A 16579-nucleotide genomic window follows, 5' to 3' on the forward strand; every position below is an offset into this window, starting at 1 on the left:
AGAAACTTCGGCGCACCGGGGTAGCCCTCCGGCATTGGAGCAACGGTTTCTTCTCAGATGCAAAGCTGCAGCTCACCATGGCCCAGGAGATCATTCTCAGGTTGGACATGGCCATGGACTTTCGGCCACTTTCTCCGGAGGAGAGGGAGTTGAGATTGAGACTGAAAAGAAGAGTGACTGGCCTTGCTGTGCTAGAGAGAGCTAGAAAGCGGCAGGCTTCACGGATTACCAATTTGAAGGAGGGCGATGCGAACACCAAGTTTTTTCATCTAAAGGTTAATGCCAGAAGAAGAAAGAACTTCATCAAACGCCTGCGAAAAGGGACGGGCTGGGTAACGACTCTTGAAGACAAAGCAGCGGTGACGCATGACCACTTCTCGACCATGCTTCGCAAGGATGCTCGGCCTGAGAAGGACTTCAACTGGGATAGGTTTGAGTTTGCCCAATGCGAATTGACTAGCTTGGCTGAGCCTTTCGAAGAGGAGGTGCTGGACGCAATTGGGGACATGCCCAAGGATAAAGCCTCTGGCCCAGACGGCTTCACGGGCGCCTTTTTCAAGACCTGTTGGGAAACGATCAAGGCAGACCTCATGGCCGTAGTAAACGGTTTCTCAAACCTTCGAACAGAGCACTTCCAGTGGGTCAACACGGCAAACATTGTGCTCATCCCAAAAAAGGATGGGGCGGAATGCATCTCAGATTTTAGGCCATTTAGCCTCATTCACGATGTGGCAAAGATGATGGCTTCCCGACTTGCCCCTTTCATGCATACGCTCATCTCCTGCTCCCAGACTGCTTTCATCAAATCTAGAAGCATCCATGATAATTTTATGTATGTGCGCAACATGGCGAGAAGGATGCACCGTCTCAAGAAGCCTACGCTCCTGTTTAAGTTGGACATCAGAAAAGCCTTCGACTCTGTGCGGTGGGACTACCTGTTGGAGCTTTTGCGACGCCGCAGCTTCCCGACGCGTTTCAGAGATATGTTGGCCGCTCTTCTTCACACGTCATCCTCCAGAGTCCAGCTTAATGGTGTTCCGGGTGAGCCTATCTGGCATGAGAAGGGTCTCTGCCAGGGTGGCCCGCTCTCGCCGTTGCTTTTCGTCCTGGCAATCGACCCTATTCAGAGCATCCTTGACACCGCCACGAGGCAGAGCAAGCTACACCAGGTCAGGGGGAAAGCTATCTGCATGCGCACCTCCTTATATGCTGACGATGCTGCAATCTTTGTTGCCCCTTTCAAGGAAGATATCCAGCAGCTTACTACCCTCCTTGAAGGCTTTGGGGACGTAACCGGCCTTGTGACGAATCTGGGAAAAACCATGGTGGCTCCAATTCGATGCTCCGAAATCGACCTTGACGATGTCCTACAGTGCTTCCCTGCAGCTCGCTCCAACTTCCCCATGCGCTATCTCGGCCTACCCCTCTTGATCCATCGATTAAGGAAGATCGGCCTGCAGCACCTCGTGGATAAGGCAGCTGGTAAGCTAGTGCCATGGTAGGGTCGCCTCATCACCACGGTGGGCAGGTCTGAGTTAGTCAAGTCGGTGCTCTCTTCCATTGCCACCTTCCATGCCATGGCCTTGAAGCTGCCGGAGGGAACTATCTCCGCCTTTGTGGGCATCGAGAGAGCCTTCCTTTGGTCGGGCTCGGACAAAGTGTCTGGAGGATAGTGCAAGGTCAGTTGGCGGCTGGTTTGCAGGCCTAAGCGTCTTGGTGGTCTCAGTATCCTTGACTTCCGCATGTATGCTCGGGCACTGCGGCTTCGTTGGCTTTGGTATGAGTGGAAGGAGCCACATTGGGCGTGGGTGGGGTACGAAAACCCTTGTGACTCCGCTGACAGAGCCCTCTTCTACTCTGCGACGACCATCACTGTGGGGGATGGTCGGAAGGTCCGATTTTGGCATTCCCCGTGGCTCAATGGAAAGAAGCCCAAAGATCTCGCACCTATGGTCTTCGAGATCTCTGCCAACAAGAACAAATCTGTAAAGGAGGCCTTGCTTGAAAACAATTGGATCCGGTGGATCAACCTTTTGGGAGGCCTCTCGATGGAGCACATCGAGCAATTTTGCGGCCTCTGGGAGAAGATTCAAGAGGTGCACTTGCATGACAACATTGCCGATGATATCAGATGGAACCTCACCGCCAACGGGCACTACTCAGCGGCCTCGGCTTACAAGGCCCAGTTCGAGGGCTCTATCATCTCACCCATGCCCAAGATGATGTGGGATAGTTGGGCACCACCTAAGTGCAAATTCTTTGCCTGGCTTGTTATCAAGGATAGAGTCTGGACCGCCGATCATCTTCAGCGGAGGGGTTGGCCAAACTGCAACTTATGCCAGCTTTGCAAGAGGGAACCGGAGACCGCGGCGCATCTCCTCTTCAAATGTAGATACTCCACTCGAATTTGGAATGTGGTTAGAGCTTGGCTGGACGCGCCGGAGTTGGATGTAGCGGCATGGACCGGTATACCCTCGGTCAGCGAGTGGTGGACTTCGGTGGTTCTCACTCGTGGTCATAGGAAGAAAGCGGTGTCTTCTCTTATCATCCTTGTTTCTTGGGAGGTCTGGAAAGAGAGAAACACAAGAGTTTTTCAGCAAACTTGTAGGCTGCCATCTGTGGTGGTCGAAGGCATTAAGGCAGAGGCGAAGAACTGGATCATCGCTGGGGCTAGGCACTTGGGTTCTTTGATGCCGCGAGAGTAGGCTAAATTTTCATTGTGAAGGAGTAATGACCCTCGTAAGACCTTTGTTACTCTGTTACTCCCTTTCTTTTTAATGAGATGAGGCAAAGCTTTTGCCTCCGTTTTAAAAAAAAACTCTTCATATCGTAGGAAGGGGCTCTACAGGCGTTCGCTTAGTGACGATGTCCGTGTTCTTGTTACATGCTTCCTCGGTCCATTTCCGTCCTTAGCGCTGCCGCCGCCGGCGACGACGTCCGGGTTTCTACCGAGTAGGCAGGCAGGCCCCATATCGATCAGGTTGGACGCCCGCGAATGCATCCAACTCAACGACGAGCAAGTCAAGCACAACTCTCCCGCGAGGCCCAAAGATATTTCTAGCCAGTGAACACTTCGCATCCATTCTATCCCTTTGTTGCATGGCATGTTGGCTATTGCTGGCTAATGTGAATGAGTCGGTTTCGTGCCAAGATTCTGTTAATTTTGTGAAGAGCCTGGCATCACCGGAGTAATATACTTCCTTCATTCCATAATGTAGTGCATCCATGCTTTTAGAGATTTAAGTTTGACCATAAACTTAACCAACATGGGCAACCACGGCTTGGAAAGCGCAATGGACACTGGATAGAGGCTACGTCAATTAATTTGGATCAGAAGGAGTACTAAAAAATGCATGGCTGTATTATGACCCAGTGATGAAATAAAATAAGGCATCAACAAAGATACATTCAGCCTATAACATTTTACCGTAACTTTGTTCCTGCCTGGCGCACCTATAATTTTGCAAAATCATATGTTAATGTGCTCACATGAACCAAGCACGTGTGATATCTACAAAGCAGGACAAAACAAACAGGAAGGAGGACTTGAACCATATCTAGCAAAAGGAGAACTCAACCATCTCAAGAAAAAGACGGACACAACTATACAATCATCTAATCAGCATATATTACATTGCCACATCTGTATGGGCATGTTCAGATGCTCGGTAATCCAGCATCAAGTCAGTACAAAACCACACTAATCAAGAAAACTGCCGATACAGCAAACACCACAGGCCAGAGTCTCAGACCGTCTTCTCGGGAAAAGGAAGCACAACAGTCATGAGTCGCTCTACAAAATTGCGACAGACATATACTACATCCCATGATAATCTTCTGCTGTTTGTTGTGCCACCAGCACAAGATGTCTCCTGCGTAGGAACAACCTCCAGAGTTCATGCTCCTACATCCATCTTGAGGACAACGAGGCAGGGAAAGGAGATTCAATGTTTCTTTTGACCTCCTGTGTCGGAATCATCGGGCAGCAGATCTCGCTGCAATTAGATAGATGACCAGCTTTGTCTCTAACTCAAGACATGCCGTTTCATTTGAGGGAGTCCCATTGATGCCCCATGACTGAACTGTCGGTGCCTGAACTGTCGATGGTCTTTTTTTGAGAACTAACTCTGTCAATGATCTTCTGCATGCCAGTCAAATCTTCTTCGTACCCGATGATCTGCATGACAAACCAGAGGTTACATGACCTGAGCGGTCATGCCAGTTGTGACCTGCCAAGGGGGAAAGTGTTGGTTGTACGGTACAATGCGCACCTGAGAATCTGTCTGCGTTTCGCTGAAAGGTAGATAGGGAGTTGGGACAGGGGCCCGGGTGGAGTCTGGGCTCTTGACATTCTTGCCAGGGGGCATGTGTTGCTTCTGTGGCCTGAAGGGAACACATGGTAAAAAGGAATTATTTGAATGTGCAGGCGAGTGATAAGACAGAATACGTTTCCGATGTATACTCATAACAATTACCAGTTATTTGAGCGGGTTTTCATGTCATTGTATAGGGAAGTGAAAGCATTATCTGGCACAGGTTGAGGTTCCTCGTCTTGACCTACAACAGAAGCATCAAGTGCAGGATCCTGCATTGGCCGTTAAAAAAGGTGTGAAGTTGCCACTTATATTCAAATTCCTATAAACATGGCATGCTGTGCAAATAGTAAAGTACATGAACCACATACCCTGGATGACTGAACCAGTAGGTCCTCAAAGTCCTTTATGGAGTCTGCAACACCCAGAGCAGAGCTGCTGTCCGAATGTTTCTCCGTTCGTCCAATATTTGTAGATGTATCATTAGCCTTGGCTGTTTCGGATCGTCTTCTTTTGCTAACAGAAGAAGCAATTTTCTCCTCACTAATAGAGGAGCCTGCCAAGCTATCATGGTGAGTCTCGTGACAAGAAAATATTCACAAATTGTGCAATGACAATTACCTGAGCTGTGTTTTGAACTGCTTCTTGGTACTTGAGGTTCACTAAGTGGCTCAGGGCAATCAAATTTAGAGGTCGTATTGGCGGCTTGTGTCGGAAATTGACTAACAATGCACATACCAGCATCCTTGTCCTGAGAAGTAGGTGGTTTCGGCTGAAACTGGTCGTAAGGCATAATGGTGTCCTGCGATGACAATTTGTTGTGCTGTTAATCAATCCCATGCAACCTATCTATCATAAATAAGAAAATAATTGGCAGGCAAAATTTGGTTATGCTCATAACTATGCATGAAAAAAGGATACCTGTCTCACACATTCGAAGAGCCACTCTATGGTAATTGTTGGAATTCTCTTATTATGGTATGCCTCGTACTTTGGACCGCTCGCAAATTTACAGATAAGATGGCTCACTCTTTTTGATGCTTTCTCTGTGAATTTAGCTCCTAGAGTAAGACAGAGGTTCTTAAGCAGAACTCTATCTTTCTCATCATACTGTGAAACACAGAAACGGAAGTCTTCAAACCCTGGCAATGGGATGCGACACCGCAAAGGAGAGAAGATAGGATGACTTCCAACATCTTGCAAGTGGCCCACCTGTACAAGAATTTGTATGTAAGAACTGGAAGCTTATAGAAATTTGCAAGTAGAAGTGCAGGGTATGATGGACCATCTGCTTCTTGAATACAGAATAAAGAAGCAACCATGAGAACATAAACATGCACCTCAATACATGAGGCTATCCATTGAGTTGAAACAACGGTCGAATGAGAATAGTCACATTGCATGCTGTTCTGTCCATGGCACTCAATTATGAAATCCACACCAGTTGCTTGTGCATCATCCACGACCATAGTGCCTCCCCCTTTTCTGACCCAATCGATAACCTCCGGTCTCTGATTAAGATGGACATAGGCACTTCATCAACAGGAAAGCAAATAAAGTGGCAAACAAGGCAAATGGTGAAAAACAAAGGCACTGCATCCATGAATATGATTAGGCATTTTTTAACTCTGGTGTACTACACCTAGCAACTTCACTGAAAAGCAATGTCTTCACAAGTTGATGGATGAGCCTCTAATATTATAAAGTGATAACAGCATAATTTACTGTTGGTCTGCTTGTCCCAGTAATAGTATGATCTAGTAAAGGTTGAACCCAAGTGGAAAAATTGACAGCGCTAATCAAGAAGTGATACTGGTAAAACAGATTAAAATAATTACACCATAGCATACCCGGTCATGAGAAAATGAATTTGAGAAACAAAATGTTCTCCCTTCGAAAATATTTGAGGAAGTGCTACGCTGTGAATTTGCTGCAGAAGTTGCTTTGCCAGTACTGGTCAATCCATTTTGTTGGCTTGATTTTGCAGACCTAGTTGCTGCTCGGGCATTATTCATGTTTTCATGTTTGCCCTTGGCTGGTTTTCTTTCAGATGACGGATCTTTTGCGAGCTGCTTATCATGTGAATCGCTGACAGTTGGAACATGGAATATTCCATGTGAACTTTTGGCTGCCTTTGTTTCACGTGTAGCAGCAGATTTTTCCATACCCACAAACGGAAATTCTGAGTTCAGAAGATAGAAAATGAATATAAAACAAAGTCAGCCAGGACAACATGTTTTTTGGTGACCCATTCAACAATCTGAAATACAACTAAATCTGATGCTTCCGTACCTTTCGAGAGTAACTCGCTGGCCAAATGAGCTGTGGATACTTTGACTTCCGTTTTTATTTTATTGCAGTCTTCTAACCATTTTGCCTTTACCACATTTATCACACCCCAAGCAGCAAGGCGTCTTACCTCTTTTTTTTCTCTGCTAAGGCAAATAAGCATCATTAACTGTAATTGCAACCAGTTAATACAGAACTTAGTATATGCAGAAGAAACGGTGACATGAACTTACTCCTCTGAAGGTGCACCTAGAATAATATGAGTAAGCCTCTCACTCAACATAACATGCCGGGATCCACCACCATTACGTATCATCATGACTAACCTTGACAATTCTTTCTCCTCAAAACCCACAAGAGAAATTCTGCAATTTGATAAGTACAGATCGTCATCTTCAGCCTCTGAATCCTCAGCTACATGACTCTCAACCGGCATCTCGTTTGTCTCTTGTACACAAGGTGCACCGACAATATCAGTGGTACAGATCGTTGAAGCATAACCAGAAGAAACTGGCACATACTGTGACATTGATACTGAATCATCAACTGATACTGCTGGAACAGATTGAAAACTTGCACCACTCATCTCTGGGTTCCGTTGCTCTTTAAGGGAACCCTTTATGCCATTATAATTAAAAGAATTCTGGCCAATGACATAGGCACTTTCATCTAGATAAGCTGTGTTCCCAACAAAAAAACATGAGGTTAGTTTTTAACCTTACTAGCTCATTTCTATTGGAGAAACAAGACAATATCAGCATCAAAGTCAACGAAACGCCCATGCATCTTGATTATTACCTCTTCGAGCAACAGATTGGTCAACCCATCTCCGATCCACAATGTGAATATTACCCCATTTTTTAGCTACAAGATACTTGTCACCGCCAGGTTCGTAATAACATGTTAAGAAAAGTTCCCTCAAGATTCGATTTCTTGATAAATAAGAGAGATACATGTAGCAAACCAGTGCGCTATTTTTGAGAAAGTTGTACGGGAATTGGAGAACATTTATCGAATGTGAGACAACATGCTCAACCAACTATAAAGCAAAAAATTAACTCTGATAGCCTGATGTTTCATATCAGTGTTTCATCGTTGGAATAAATACAACGTGCCTTAAGGAATTCAGAACTGACCTTTCTAGCCTGTTATCTGAGTACGCTTGCATTCCTGTATGAGAGTATGTGTGCATATACCTCCTACAAACTAAATTGGTGTATGATTTTGCTGTCGAGTGCCCAGACATACCGCTAATTCTGAAATTTAGTCACATTTCTGCCGATGTGTCAACAACTCTCACAGGTGCCTCACTCGTAAATCGTCATTGGGACATCTTTACATGCTTACATGTGGCAGACCAAAGCACCAAATCTTTTAATGCAGAGCTTAACTGCTTAAAGTGAGACATGAGCAGCATTGAAATTAATTGGAGTAACATCCCCTTTCTGCTATATTCGCTGTTTTATAGCGGTGTGTGAAACAAATACGGGTGGAGGATCACACCACTGGTCAATTAACAAGGAGGTATCTCAAGACCTATTCCACTAAAATTCAAAAAGGAAAGAAGCCAGTGAAAATAATTTGTCAATTTGATCAGATGAAATCTTAAACTGTGAGCAAAAGCAGAAAACACCAAAAGGATATATTTGCAACTAAATGAGTGCACTTTTTTGTAAGATTTGCTGAATACTGGCCACCATTCTGCTCTATTATTTCCATCAACTCCTTCCGTTTATCTGATTAAACAAAAGAAAATGGGGTAAGACAAATGAAGTAAACAAACATCCAACAGGATAAAGCATATATTGCCAGATGTAGTGGCGAAGAGATACTAGTGGTAACTTCTTCTTAAATGCCACAGATTTTTTTTTCACATTGCTATGCTGACTGTCGAGCAGTTCATTTACCAAAACCAGGACCAGTTCATACTAGCTAGTTAGCAGATTCTGGTTGGTTTTCAGTGTAATTGCTGCGGCAAAATTTCAAGCACCTAACGCAGTCATATATCTGCCAAAAATTGCACAAGAACCACCTGTAAACTGTCTGGTTTGGTTCAGTTCCAAGTCAAAATTGAAAAATTGCCAATTCACGGCTGATAAGTGATTTCGGAAAGTGCATAAAGAGTGAAAGAAAACACAGAGCAGCTAGGACAAGATTGGGCTAATTCAGAAAATCCACCCAATTTTCATGGTCAGGGATCTCAAGTACTGCCACCATCGACCAATTTTCTGCAACTATTGGTAACATCTGCTGCCGGTCTAAGCAGCTTGGCCAAATCAATATTCATTATCATATTTCATTTGGTAAAATTGTTCCCACAGTTAACAACTACAATTTTTTTAATAGAGATGCAAAATAAAAGTATATATTGGTTGAAAGAAGGTCAAAGTTGCTTCCAGCCTTCCATCGCCGGGTCTAAATACCTGCATCTAGTTTGGTGACATATCTATTCAATGGTTCAACTAAGTAAAAGAATTAACAATGAATCATTCAAGGTTTGTTAGGCACCAACCTGCATCTAGTTTTGTGATGCATATATTCAACCCAGTAAAAGGAAGAATCCTGTAAGGTTCATGAGGCACAACACGATGTTCGATCCAGCATTGCTCCAACCAGTTCATATTGACAATAGGCTTCTTCAGGCTATTCACGGCCCACTGCAGTACACAAAAACATTGAAGCACGTCCCCGTTAGTCAGCCCAACAGTATCGACCCTCGAACGACATGACACCACAAAACAATTCTTGCTTCCAGACTAAGGTTAAAGAAGGTAACAGAAACCAGTAACTAATGTTGCCAGCTTTACAGCAAAAGTGCCTCCAAACATAAAGAAACCCTATAGGTGAACTTATAATAGGGAAGCTATACAAACCTGGCATGAAAAGAGCAAACAGCTAAATATTACGAACAGCCCTAACGAGTTGAACGAAACAGCTCTGCTAAGCATTGAGAATGACGACCACAAAATAAGCAGTTAAAACAAATAGTATTTTCATCTACGATTTGCAACACAGATGATAAAATGCCAACAGCCTAGAAACATATTTTGTTTAGATTGTAGGCTTGTGGCGAGCTGGAGATCAAATAAAATGGGCTCCATCAGATTTACGGCTTAGTTTGGCATGGTAGCAGCATATAATCTGTGATTTCAGTTTATAATTTTGGTAATCTTAATAACCTCTTTTTTCTAGCAATCAAATAAATGTCCCATAAAACGTTGAAATTTTTTGAACTAAATACATTCGGCTGCAAAAGCAGCTCCAAACTAGTGATCACACATGCTACAAATACATACAAAAGAAATCATCAAAGGAATCCTTAGAGACTCAAACGGAGGAGATGAAAGAACATGTGTGAACAGAGAATTTTAGATCCATAAAGGAAATGTACAAAGCTGAGGGGCGTAGCAGAAAAGACTGAAGACGACTACATGGAAAGATGGTTGACTTGAGATTCTGACTATTTTCATGTTATGTCTCATACACTCTTGCTAATTTCCTATTGTAATTCTCACATGCTTCTGTTGCAATTTGCAAGATGCACTGCGACTCATGTGTGGATCAAACTAAATTGTACCCCCTGCATTGGGTTGATACCTCTGTATTTTCAGCATTCTCTGGTGTGGGCTACCTAGAAGATGAACTTTGGGTTCGCCAGTTTATAGTTTTCAATTTTATTATGAAAACTGGGATTACTTGCACAAAAAATAATATACAGTTTGCCTCAGGTTCCTCTTAATCTACTACCCCTATAAAAGCACAAAGTGCAGAGACCCAAAACTTAATCCTATCCATCTAATCACACCCCTATGGTTCAGATTAGTCACTAAAACACGTTTGGTCTAGAACAGGTGTTTAGCCACTCCACGTTTACCCTACCCCCCTGAAAAAAACTGCTACCTGCACGCCTGCGCCCGAACGGACGTTGTTCCTGCTAGCCGCCCCCACGACTCCCTCCCCGTCCTCACCAGGCCTCATCGCCTCCCTCCCCACCCCTATTGCCGAACTTCACCGCTGTCACTACGACGTGGGGTTTGGTAGATCGAGATCGAGAGGAAGCGGGTGACCCAGGAGAGAGCAGTCAGCGCCTCGGTAGGACGAGCGCGACGGCGGCTGGAGGAAGCTCGTGTCTTTTTACGCCACCCCTCCCCTACACGCACCCGCACGCCTATCCCCTCGCTCCGGGAGGTCGAGGACGGGCTCCTCCGGCAAGCACGAGGCGCTGATGGTCTCTTTCGCCCATGGTGGGATCTGCGCGTCGGCAGCTGCAGGAAGGCAAGGATCTGGACGTGCTCCACGACCACCACAACCAAGGCAGGGAGCGCTGCTCCGACCTCCTCTCCTATGGCTCCAAGTCTGACGACGCCCACGACCAGGCGTACTCCCCTCCAAGGTATGAGGAACATCGTATACAGATTCCTTCAGCAGTTTTTTGTGACGGAATTGTAGAACATCTATATTTGCAAATTCTGTACTTTGTGGTTATGTCAATGTAGTGAATTAGTTTGCCAAAAAAGCAGTGAATTTGATGTGCCAGACTGTTGTCAGTACCACTCAAAGTGACTGCATTTTCATCCCTTTTCGTTTTCCCCTTTGGCTCTGGCGACTTTGACCATGCACAAATAGTTCAGAAAGAAACAGGAACACAAGGCCATCACAGAACTACTTTTACAACAGTATAAGAGATACATACCCTTTAGCTATTGAACTATATAGCAGTGAAAAGGTTTGAACTATTTAGCTCCCGGACAATCAGTTTGACTTCATGTCCATATGTGACCAAATAGTTTTAGGCTGATAAGTATCACTAGAACCAGCCTGAAATTTGACCTCTCGGAACATGAAAAGCAGAGGCTTACTTCAGCAGCACATGGTCAGTTCCCCTCACCGGCTACCATCTGTCTCAGATTTTGATTTTGATTTTTTCGGGAGATTTCAGGATAGAAAGGCAGCTTTGGAGAGGGGTCGCAAAGATCAAGGCTATTGTGTCAAGTACTGTGCTCAAAACGTCCATCGGGTGCATCCATCTCGCCCCAGTTCATCACCGACCACCAAGCGACTTACATCCACTGCGATCATGGATGACCCCGTGAGACATTGTCGCCGTCCTATTCTTCCAGATACAATGAGCCGATTAATACAGTATTTTGATATGCTAATCACGCTTCCGTTTCACTAAATTCCCAGAACAATACTACTTACTTTCTACTAATAGTGTTCTGTCAACTGCAAAAATCAGAATTATCGCAACATTTTCATGATCTATATTCCAGCTTTTAGTATATGGTTTGTTTCAGAAGCGGATAAGTGGTGAAGGGTCGTAACTACTTGTTATGCAGGTCTATCTACACTCTTCTCAGCCTGGAAATCATTATGTGCTTGCTGACTTGCTTTGCTTACATTGCCGCCGAAACTGTGAGCGGTCCTTGCATGTCTTGTGTATTCATTGAAAGCGTCTAAAATATGGAGTTGCAGCATGGCTGCTAGCTGCTACTTTCATGTTATCAGAAGAAGGCCAAAGCTCTCATTTTCTAGATATGTCGAGTTTAAATATGAAGGATATTTTAAGAACGGAATTTTCAGCATCATATATCTATAGCAATTATGTTTTGAAACGGAATTGCTGGCTCCTAATAATAGTGTACTGAATTCTCTCAAGTCCCAGTTAGGTTCTTCGAACTCTATGACCTTAGATGTATTGTGACCTGATGATCGTCGTATTTTTCTTGATATACCAGAAGCTGCAATCACTGCTGATGTACTTCTACATAGCAACTGTGGAGAGGTAAAGAACACTTCAGTTGCTATACTTTCTTATTTCCCATTTATCTGCTATTTGACTTGTGATGGTTTAATAATCTTTAACCTTCAGGATTCCCAGGTAGGGATGCAAGCGGGCATCCCGCATAAGCCCGCAAAAGCAGTAAGTTAGTTCAAACTGAACTAAATCTAATGGGAAGATTAGAACTGATTTGGTCTACTTTGACTATGAAGCGGGGTGGATCGGGCGCCGCTCTGCACCCCTATTCCCAGGTGAGCTGGGAAATTTGACAAATTTAAGCAATTCATCAATCCGTCACAATTTGAGCTGTGAATGGGTAGGCCTGTCGGTGATGGCTTCTCAGGTGAGTGATTATATGCATTGTTACTCCCACACTTGAAACCAAACAACGGTATCATTATGTTCACTAAAAGAAAACTCTGTAAATGTACTGCAATATGCTTGAAATTAGACACCGATGTACTGTGTAAAATTCGATCGTGTGTAATAGTTCTACGAAGGTAATCTTGTAGAGAATAGGCTTAACAACCCTGCTTTATACAAAGTTTAATTTTATGCTCAATAGACCAGCAACATGACTCTACTTCTGTGTGTTGTGTAATTAATTAATCCAGAGTAAGAATCTTGGAAAGTTGGAAGGCCTATCTGCATGAAAAAAAACTACAGGTGAATGCCCACCATTTTGAAAGCTTTTCCTCCTGTGGGTGCTCTAACAGCTCAAAAAAAAAGTGATGATATATTAAATTCCTGAATAATATTTTTTATCTTGAGGAAATTACATAATCAATGTTAGTGCCCGCCTAAAGGAGAAGAACTATGGGGTAAACATTTAGCCAAATGCGAATCAGAGCCCACCTAAATGTTGTTGATTCAGACTTTAGAGTTGCAATATTGTTTACATCTTGGATATAGGATAAATGATTTCTCTTATTTAACCTTTAAAAATACTTTAGAAAAAAAAACTCATCGAGCCTTAATCATCATCCGACCACTTAGCCATCATTTCTTATAGCGTTATGAACTTATTGCTACATACAATGGACCCAGATGACCCTGACCTCAAACTTGCTAATGGTTTTGTCGTTGCAGCAATGGACGAAAGCCCTGGGTTCCTTCAGCTTATTCTAGACTTCCACTTCTCATAAAGTTGGGACGATGAAGGCTATAAATACTACGTACAAGTGAACTGAAAACTGTAGCCTGATGAGAATCACGCTTTTTCTCAATCGTTTGAAATTGACTGGATAGTTGGCACCATAGAGTGTATGACACCATGGAATAAGTAAAGGAACTTTCTCCAAAACAGAGTTCAGACAATTCCTTAGAAAAAAGTTCAAAGTGCAGGGCAGCAACGAACCACCAATCGTACTAAGATCAGACCCCATGATGTCATACATGTGGTAGTTTCAAATATCAAACGATCTATGGATCTATATCCTCCGATAATCTTGTAAAACACCTTTGAATCAAAGTAGCCCTAGCCAAATCTAATTATGTACTCCCTTCGTCCGGAAATACTACTTGTCGGAGAAATGGATAAAAATGGATGTATCTAGAACTAAAATACGTCTAGATACATCCATTTTTTCGACAAGTATTTTCGGACGGAGGGGGAGGGAGTGGTAATTTATCTACAACACACATGATACAAACTCTGTTCTTGTAAATGACACCACATGTTGGTTAAACGAATTGTGAATTATCACATTTCATGATAATTTATGAAGCTAAACTTTATTGTTATGTTTAATTTGGTCGACACGTACACGTGCGTTGCACGTGCACGATTACTAGTAAACCAGAGTAGTTCTTAGGCTGGAAGACCTAAGAGGATACAAAAGGAGAAATGTGCAAGGAAAGTAACAAAGCCAAACAGGGGAGTAGGGCACCAGAACGTTTGCAGCAGAAGGACACCTCAAATGAGTATCAGTTTAGGAAGCACCAAGAGCATCGATAAACTAAACTACCACCAAGTACACCACTAAGCAGCTTCAAACCCTAGCCATAAAATGAGATTTTTATATGTAGTATGTGATATATTAGCCATCTCTATGATAACATTATGAAAGAACTAGTTTTGAAATTCGAAGGTTTCACAACTAGATGGGCTACACAGCAAATTAGTAGTCCATATTACCTGTTTGGTAAGCATATTTAAGTTCTCCAACCAGACTGACTGCAACGGCAATTAACAAATATTTGCATCCCATATTAACAACTTTCAGCGAAACTTACTTTATATTTTGCAGCCGAGACATCCTTTGCAACTACGAAGTTAACATCCATGGACACTTTAGTCTGCAAAAGACCTCCCATAGCTGTCACTAATTGTTCAATCCTGGCCTGGAAGAACAAAAACAAACTTGAGATACATGCATCATGTGTTAGCTAATGAAGCTGCAACAGGAAGACAAGTTCTGATACGTGATACACATACCCTCTGATCTTTCTCGAAGCCTGAACAGAGTATAGTAACCCCATCCATTGCAAGACAACAAGTATAACCTTGTTTAGGTAGGGAACGATGCTCCTTAGCACAGGAAAGGATGCATTGTGGTCCTGTAAAAAAAATGAACCTGGTCTTACAATGAACACCAATGCCCAAAATGGTTTTGGAAATACTCCGACCTGGTTGACCGCGGTACCAACCAAACAACATTGTGTACTACTCCCTCCGTCCAATATTCCCTAGTAGGTTACTAGGGAACACATCACATTTTGGCTCTGTATTAACACGAAGCCTTATAGAGTAAATAAACTATCTTCAATTTTAACAAGAAATTTTTAGAGGTTGCTTCGAGATTTTTCTGGGTTATGGTCCTCGGTAACTGACGGCAAAGTACCACACTAACAGCTGCAACATTGAAACATCGAGGTACCAACCAGACTAGTGACTGATTAATCCACCTTCCGCAGGTTCTAGCTTAGCGTAAAAACATTGTAAACTGTCTGCTTATTATGGATTAAGGATGCACAAACTCTACAATCCTAGACACATGCTCCCCAATCGCAAGGCGTCCAAGCCAGCTAGTGTTAAATTTCACGGGCACGTGAGCTAATTTCGGTGTTATCCACTGGATAGATTTCACAGTCACAGCTTACAACTACACAAGGAAATTAACACTAGCACCGCCGAACCGAATTACCTAGCAGATTGCAGCCTTTGTCCTTCAGATCCGCGAACCTCTCCTGCAGAAGACAGGGACGGAAACGGAAGGGGTCAATTAGGGATTCGGTGATGGCGGAGGTCGCGCCGAGCAGCGCGGGGACGGGGGAGGGGGGGCGTACGTGGGAGGAGGAGGAGATGACGTGGTAGTCGAGGGGCCCCGTGCGGGTGGGGTCGGCGCAGAGGAGGACATCGGCGCCGTTGAGGCGGAGCGCGTCGTGCACGGCGTCGAACACCTCGGGGGCCACCAGCTTCCGCGAGAGGAACACGCTGGCGCCCGCGAACGTGGCGGTCCTCCGCCCGCCGCCGAAGGAGGTGGCCGGCGCGGCGGGGCCGGGGGCGTGCGACGGCGTCATCGGGGCAGCGTATAGTGTGGTGGTGGCGGAGGCGGAGGCGGGGGAGCGGGGAGCAGGGGCGGGAAGAGGCGCGGGGGATTTTATTTGGGGTGAGGTGTCGCGGATGGTGAGGCCGTGCCACCGCCACCGTTTAATGTGTTTCGAAAATGAATTTCCCGGGGCCGGGAGTACGGCCTGGGCATTCCGTTAAACCCACCGGAGAAGGTGTAAAAGCATCTCCGGTCGTTCAGCCCTACGAGCCCTACGAGTTTGAAATAATATTGTTTATGACATAATAGTGGAAAAATTGGTGGAGATGGTCGGTTTCCGAATCACCACCCCACGCCTCAGACATCGATTATGGCCTATTTTTGCGCAATTTGGCCCACTTCTCAGCCAATTTTCGACACACATTGGTCCACTATCAACGTAAATGAACTAATTCGGTCCATATTCGATGTGCTTGGGCACAAATTCAACAGAAATTATTTTTTATATCATATAGTTCATCATAGAAAATCAATACAAATAAAATTGTTCAACAAATCATATAGTTCAACAAATAAAAACTCATGTCTCATCACACATCGAATTAAGCATTGCCCTTGAGCCTCCATATGTGCTTCACCATATCCTGTTGTAGTTGTTGATGTATCTGTGGGTCTCGAATCTCTTAACACATATTGAGAAAGGC

At 44.1% G+C, this 16579-nt stretch overlaps 1 protein-coding gene across 1 annotated transcript; it reads right to left on the reverse strand.

Moving 5' to 3' along the window:
• Positions 1-3596: 3596 nt before the first annotated feature.
• On the reverse strand, positions 3597-16015 carry LOC123086706 (DNA topoisomerase 2-binding protein 1-A). The gene is made up of 17 exons (XM_044508479.1): positions 15673-16015; positions 15531-15573; positions 14822-14943; positions 14620-14727; positions 9115-9259; positions 8247-8338; positions 7401-7494; positions 6836-7280; positions 6606-6745; positions 6164-6495; positions 5654-5824; positions 5235-5525; positions 4935-5115; positions 4685-4869; positions 4476-4585; positions 4272-4383; positions 3597-4177 (listed from the first exon to the last, which is right to left on the reverse strand). Exons 1-17 carry the CDS (start codon positions 15904-15906, stop codon positions 4046-4048), a joined length of 2937 nt encoding a protein of 978 aa, XP_044364414.1. The 5' UTR covers positions 15907-16015; the 3' UTR covers positions 3597-4045.
• Between the last annotated feature and the right edge of the window lie 564 nt (positions 16016-16579).

The sequence above is a fragment of the Triticum aestivum genome, chromosome 4A (genome assembly GCF_018294505.1).
Source record: "Triticum aestivum cultivar Chinese Spring chromosome 4A, IWGSC CS RefSeq v2.1, whole genome shotgun sequence".
Lineage (NCBI taxonomy): Eukaryota > Viridiplantae > Streptophyta > Magnoliopsida > Poales > Poaceae > Triticum > Triticum aestivum.

Coding starts and splice junctions, on each gene's coding strand:
- LOC123086706 (XM_044508479.1), bottom strand. CDS start 15,906: ATGACGCCGTCGCACGCCCCCGGCCCCGCCGCGCCGGCCACCTCCTTC. Junction 8,339..9,114: donor CATCACAAAACTAGATGCAG/GTTGGTGCCTAA, acceptor TTGTTTAATCAG/ATAAACGGAAGGAGTTGATG. Junction 7,281..7,400: donor CCAATCTGTTGCTCGAAGAG/GTAATAATCAAG, acceptor TTGGGAACACAG/CTTATCTAGATGAAAGTGCC.